Genomic DNA, 6,627 nt, shown 5'->3' on the forward strand with positions numbered 1-6,627 from the left:
ATAATTTACACTGGAATCAGAAGTTACCGTCACATAGTAGCATTGTGATATTTAGGGTAGGCATATGAGAGGGGCTGTAGCTTAGTAGCTGGGGGGGAGAGGGGGGGAAATCACCACATTTCATACACAGTGGGAATCAAAATTGGAGAAGTAAAAATCTGCCTGAACTGTCAAAAGAGAACCAATAAAGCTAGTTAGGTTCTTTAACAAGAGTTAATGGCCTAATCTTGATTCCTCACAGAGGCCCAGTAAACAAATTATGCACAGAGAAATTCTGCAAGAGTCGGAAAGGCCGCAAGAGCCAAAAAAAGAGCTGTTCCGCTCTCATACTCTGCAGCCTCAAAGCTAGAATAGCTGCTGATACTACCATACTCCTTTACCCACACACAAGGGGGTTAGGCCAGTGGAGCAACATAAATGATACATCATCACCCTTGCCCAAAAACACCATGAGCACTAGATAAGGAGCCCCACGAAACAAAACTCTGTAGTGCCTTCTCCCAAAGACACTTGTGTTCAGAAATGTAAAGAGAAAATGAACAAGGTGTGAACTGGAATATTCTTTTTAAAAAACCAAGCAAGTAAACTTCAAAAATATAAATTACCTGGTTTGTCGTCTGACGGTAAGGGCTGACCTTGATAAGACACTGCTGGATAATTGGCAGGAATTTCTGAAGGAAGTAGGAAGAGCCCATCTAGGATCCCATCAATTACAGTCTGCAGATTTGGATCCATATTATGACGAAGTTGAGAAAAGAATTCCACTGCACCAATCCCAACCAATTGCTGGACAGCAGACGGATGCTAGATCAGAAAGAGGATAATCAGACTTGCTGGCAATTTCTTTAAGTTTCTGTACTACATCAGAAAGACATAGCTATCGAACTTAAATTCAGCTTTTTGTTATCTTACAGAAAATTTAAGTTTTTCAACTCAATATCAAATGTTTTCCCACACTGTTGTATGGTGATTAGCGCAGGGAACTGGGAGTCAGGATCCTGTTCCACACCCAACTCTGCAAAGGACTAGCTGCGATACTTGGGGCAAACCATTAACTTCTTTACATGCATCCAAATTAGGCAAATATCCCCTATTTTTCAGCAATAATGCTGCTCTGCAGGTGTTACCAGTGCTGGAAACTTTACCATAAATGGAGTAAAGGCATTTTAACCACTGTATTCTCTAACCCTGTTCTAAGCAAATTCCTGTTCTCCATTTTTCTGATTATTTCAGTATATGTGGCAAAAGTTGAGACTGGTCACTGCACTGGGAATCAAGTGACCAGAGTTATTTTTCCATCTCTCCCACTGACCTGCCATGTCATCTTGCACATGTTATTTCACCTCCATGTCTGTTTCATTATCTATGCAATGGTTTTAGTGATATTTATCCTCATTTGTAAATTAATCTAAGTTAGTTGCAAAACACTCTAAAAAAAAAAAAGAGCACGGTGTACTGTGTGTGTGAGTAAATTCCATTTATGTCTAATATTGTAAATGCATACTGTTTAAGAACAAGATTTCATACCTTTACCAAGTTGTTCACCAAATTTAGTATCTCCTCTTTCATTGGAACTATAGGAAAATTGAACCATTCCAGCAAATGGAGAAAAAGCAACTTTTCTTGGACTAGATCAGCATATGAAATCAAATTATGATCTAATTTACACAATATATTCTTGAGAGCTCGTTCTCTTATCTCTGCAAGTTGATGACCTGTGCAAAAAAAGACGACGACGGCAAAGGAGTGCTAAAGAATTAAAAAGTGGTTCAGAAACATATCTACAATACCACCCCAATTCTTCGTTTTATTTGGTGTCTCAGCAGGGACATCCAAGATTTAGGAAAGCTTGTGCTGCTGCTTGTCACAGGGACAAATGGTACTTCATTCTCCATGCCTGAGTCAATGGAGCATCTTCTAAAGTTCTAAATTCACTTTTAAATAAAAAGGCTGTATTAATACAGCAGTATCTGCTTTGGTTCTACTGTGTTCAGACAAAAAGGACTTTGGGTACATTCTTTGTAAATACACAGCACTGCCCGTGCCCCCAGCTTGTCTGTGCAGACACCTGCGCGCGTAGCTACACGCGTGGACATGGCCCGTGTGCGCGAGTGTCCGCGTGCGCACCCCCCCCCCCCCCGTCAGACACACCGCCCGGCGCGGGCCGTGGCAGCGGGACCCGCTCAGCCCCCCCACACCCACGGCCGTTCCCAGCCCCAGCCCGGGCAGGGGCGGCCCGAGCAGAGCGGAGCGGAGCAGAGCAGGGGACGCGGGGCAGCTACCGAGTTTCCGGATGAGCGGGGCCAGCTCCATCCCCGCGGCGCCGCTCTGCCCGCCCGGAATCCAACCGCCGCGTCCGGCGGCGAATCCGCTCCGCCTTGAGCAGGAGGGAGCAAGCGGAGAGAGACCGTTGCTGGGGGGGGGGGGTCAACAAACCGCAAGGCATCCTGGGAGGTGTAGTTCTTCCACCACTCTTCCTGGGCGGCCTGCAATTCCCAGGATACCGCGCGCCCGGAACGTGGGCTCGCCGTCGCCCGATCCCGTGAGTTCGGTCCCCCTGGTGGGAGAGGAGGGGGCAGCAGGAGGCGCGGAGCGAGTCCCTCGGGAAGAGCTCCGAGCTGGGGCTGAGCGAGGACGAGGCGGGCTACCAAAGGGCCCCGAGCCTGCCGGGGAGCCTCACGTGGTGCCCAGCCCCGTTGGGGCTCCTCGGGGTCGCTGGGCCTCGTGGAGCTCGCTTTGGGACATGAAGTTCCCCCACGCGACTGAAGGGACCCAGCCCATCCGCCTGGCCCCGAGCCAAAGCTGTGTCATTTCTCCCGCTGCAGACCGGCCACGGAGGGGTTGCTGCCCATAGCTGTGCCAGCGTGCAGTGGAGTGAAATTAACTAAAGCATAGATTTCAGCCTTACTCTTTCAGTAACTCCCCAATGTCTGTGCTGTAGGGCGAAACTATTCTGCTTTGATCTCCTTGCCTTAAGCAAAAATGAATAGGACACTTTGTCCCCTTCACCCTGAGGTCAGTTTAAAAATCATGAGACTCAAACAATGAATTGTGGGTTCTTTCTGTTTGCTCTCTGGTATTGGAGCACTTAGGGATTTATGTTTTCAGTCTTTTTTCTCACAGACATAAGGCTAGAAACATTGTTTGTTTTTATGATAAAAGCTAAGATTCCCAGACAATAACATGATTTCAGCAGCAGGGGCTTTAAGGAAACCAAACATCATCAGGCACCAAGGCTGGCATCAAGAATTACCAAGCTGTAGAGAAGGAGTTGTGACAGTTAAGCTGAGAAGAGGCATGATTCCTTTATTTTTAACTGCTACATATAACATGATAATGCTTGTAAAAACACCTTTTACTTAAATGATGGAGATTTCACTGGATATATGATTGTCCATAAACTGGTTATCGAGATCATGAGGATGAGTAGAGAGAAAAGAGAGCAAAGTGGAGGAGGATGATAATAAATGTTTCTTTCGGAATCACATTTAGCATCCCCATAGCACTACTTTATATATTTTTGACAGAAAGCAAATAAAATGATCCCTTCTGATATTTTTCTCTCATACAGTATATCTGCTAAAATAATATGCTACTAGAAAACCATGCAGGGATTAGAATAATTTCTTCTAGATTACCTAAAGACATGTTGTGATGGTTTGGATCACAGAAACCCCCTGGGAGCTGCCACCTGATGTGCCAAGACTACTTCTGCCCCTGCTTTCCTGCCCTGGCAGCTTAGAACTCCAGCACCCTGCCTGGTTTGAGCCAGACCCGCTAGCCTGCTGCAAACCCAGACCCAGGTCTGAACCATGTCCCCTAAAAGCTGTGGGCTCAATTGAAAGCAGTTTACAGAAGTGTTCCTGTCCTTGACACTCAGATGCCCAACTCCCAATGGGGTCCAAACCCTGAATAAATTTGTTTTACCCTGTATAAAAGAATTAAGATACCTGATGATTTGTGCATGAAGTTCAAAATTTAGAAATGTTTCTGGTAAAATGTGAGGTCTTCTCTAATATAGGACTGTTTCCTTAGCAAACAGATGGATGCCCTCATTCTCCCACACCTCAGAGTGCTAAATTTTCTTCTCATTCAGTAATCAGAGATGTCCATCATTTTGCAAGATAATATTTGTGTCAATGGAGTAATAAAACAAAGGGGCTTTATTGAAATAATAATAAACATGCAATGATTGCTGCAATTAGTTTTTCCACAGAGGCTAGAATCACACAGGTCTAACTGTGGAAAGAAATTTTTCATGAGCAACTACAGAAACAGCATCTCTGGCAGAGTGACATTCTTTTTGGCTATAAATTACAACCTCATACAATGAAAAGTAAAGTGCTCCCATCAGAGAGGAACTCTCAGGTTTCCACAATGAGATTGGTGGGAAACTTGTGAGTTCCATGGGAGTGTTTCACTCTTTAGTGGAACTGTGGATTGGCATTATACCTCAGTTGTGAAGTGAAGAGAAGGAATTGCTTAGCTAACACAGCCACACCCTGTGACGTTCCCCTCTGGTGTTATCTGGACCAGTGATCCAGATAGGTCACTCCAATCCTTGACTCTGGGAGCCAGCTTTGCCCTGCTCTGCTGTTCATGCACAGCCTCTGGCATGTAAGCTGCTCCTTGAATTGTGCAACCAAATGACACTAGCCAATATCTCCAGTCACAGACACAACCCTAGGAACCTCCGTCTTGCAGTGTCCAGTTATGCCCGCTGGACGCTGCAAGCTTATATGAGTTTATCAATTTAACAAAGAAATTGATCTGTGCCAGGCTTGTTATCCCAAGAGGAGCCTCTGACGTGCTTCAAACCAAACACACTGCTTCAGGTAGAATAAACAAATACATTTATTAATTATAAAGATAGATTTTAAGTTATTATAAATCAAAACATAACAAGTCAGATTTGGTCAAATGAAATAAAAGCAAAATGCATTCTAAGCTGATCTTAACGCTTTCAATGCCCTTACAAACTTAGGTGCTTCTCACCACAAGTTGGCTGGTTGCACTTCAGCCAGGCTCTCCCCTTTGATCAGCGCTTCAGTCACTTGGTGTAGTGTCTGTAGATGGAGGTGGAAGAGAGAGGAAGAACATGGCAAAAGTCTCTCCCTTTTATCATGTTCTTTCTTCTTTCTTGGCTTTGCCCTTCACCCCTTCAGAGTCAGGTGAGCATTACCTCATCGCAGTTCCACACTGACCAAAGGAAGGGGGTGGTCTCCCTCGAGAGCCCAACAGATTCTTTTGTTGCTGCCTAAGCCAGCGTCCTTTGTTCCTGTGGGACTGGGCTGGGTTTGTCCCATACATGCCCTGATGAGGTGTGAACTGCCTCTCTGCTCTTATTTTAAGCCATGAGGATACATTTTCAGCCTCATAACTACCGACATGAAATTATAACCTATAACATTACTATAACAACAATGCTCAGGGAATCATGAGCCTTCCGAAGACACCTGACATGACAAACTTTGCATTGGATACCATACAATCATTATACAAAGATGAACATGGGGGTGCTGGGTGTTCCCCCAAGGTACAGAGTGCCACACTCCCTAAATTCGATTCAATAACATTTCTTCAGAAGAAAGCACAAAGCTAGATGGATCTGTAAGAGACTAATGAAAGCCCTTGTCTGCCTGAATATGGCCAGTCAGCCTAAGCACTAAGGAAGTAAGGACATATTTTTGCTCCATGTTGGATGCCTGCATTATATGGATATTCACATGAGAGAAAGGTCCAGAAAACACTCTCATTCACAGACCACTGTCTCTGATCTATGTAGTCAAAGATCATGATGACCAATTTTTGCTTAATATTTTCAAATGCTACCCCAAAGGGGAAAAAGGTGTGTCATGAGACTTGGTGCATCTGCAAGGGGATGCTGGGTAAGGACACTTTTCATTGGTTATAGGAAGTGAAGGAAGGTTTGGCAGTTGGGATGGGGTGTGGTTAAGCACTTTTTGTTATATTTGCAAGAGGAGTTAGCAGTTAAGGAGAGAATCTGGTCCACAGTTATTGTGAGTGTCTACCCCAGGGATATGTACTCTCCTGCTTCGCATCTCTCAGCCATCTGCCCTGCCTGCTCCTCCTCATCAGCCTTCAGACTCCCATAACTATTTCCCAATCAACTCTGATTTCTTCCTCCCCTTTGGCATTCCTTTGCATAAGTTTTTTTTGGTGTCCACTTGAGAGGAACTATCTATGTCATACACATGAAGAATATTAAACAGAAAAAGCATAATGTAGCTTCTCTTTTCTGTCACTTCCTCTTCAGTGTGCTGGTTTTGGGGAAGCCAGTAGCTGAGGCAACTTCTCTCCATGCCTTCCTCTTTAGCTATGTGTGCATTAAACCTCAAAGGAAAATCCTGACCTTCAGATATAAAAGTTTTTTTTTTAAATAATCTATTTCTGTACAGAAGTCTTTATGTGTTCAACAGAGCTCTTCTCTCCCGTCTCACATTATCTTTGTTCGGCCGAAGGGGAATGGTTGGCTTAAGCAGCTCCTCTCCTTGCCTTCAGCCAGCAGGCTCCCTTGCTGAACACATCTCTACTTATCAGCTCACTTTTACATAATTGAGTTTCTACTGTATGTGTCATAAATGTAAAGGGAAGGGTAAACCCCTT

The 6,627-nt window shown here is 44.6% G+C and overlaps 1 protein-coding gene across 9 annotated transcripts in view; it reads right to left on the reverse strand.

Moving 5' to 3' along the window:
* The window catches only part of RTTN (rotatin), a 145,464-nt gene extending 143,048 nt beyond the window's left edge, over window positions 1-2,416 (reverse strand). For 7 of the 9 annotated variants that reach the window (XR_012157271.2, XM_073331720.2, XM_073331724.2 and 4 more), the window contains exons 1-3: window positions 2,283-2,416; window positions 1,528-1,715; window positions 606-804 (exon numbers count right to left, since the gene is read on the reverse strand). Coding sequence is in view for 8 of the 9 variants with exons in the window: in XM_073331720.2 (XP_073187821.1) it covers window positions 606-804; window positions 1,528-1,715; window positions 2,283-2,313 (418 nt within the window). In the remaining variant the exon portion in view is untranslated. The remainder of the gene's footprint in view (window positions 1-605; window positions 805-1,527; window positions 1,716-2,282) is intronic. The other 2 variants (XM_073331723.2, XM_073331722.2) reach the window with 2 other exon arrangements.
* Window positions 2,417-6,627: the final 4,211 nt, after the last annotated feature.

Source organism: Lepidochelys kempii, chromosome 2 (genome assembly GCF_965140285.1).
Source record: "Lepidochelys kempii isolate rLepKem1 chromosome 2, rLepKem1.hap1, whole genome shotgun sequence".
Taxonomy (NCBI): Eukaryota; Metazoa; Chordata; order Testudines; family Cheloniidae; genus Lepidochelys; species Lepidochelys kempii.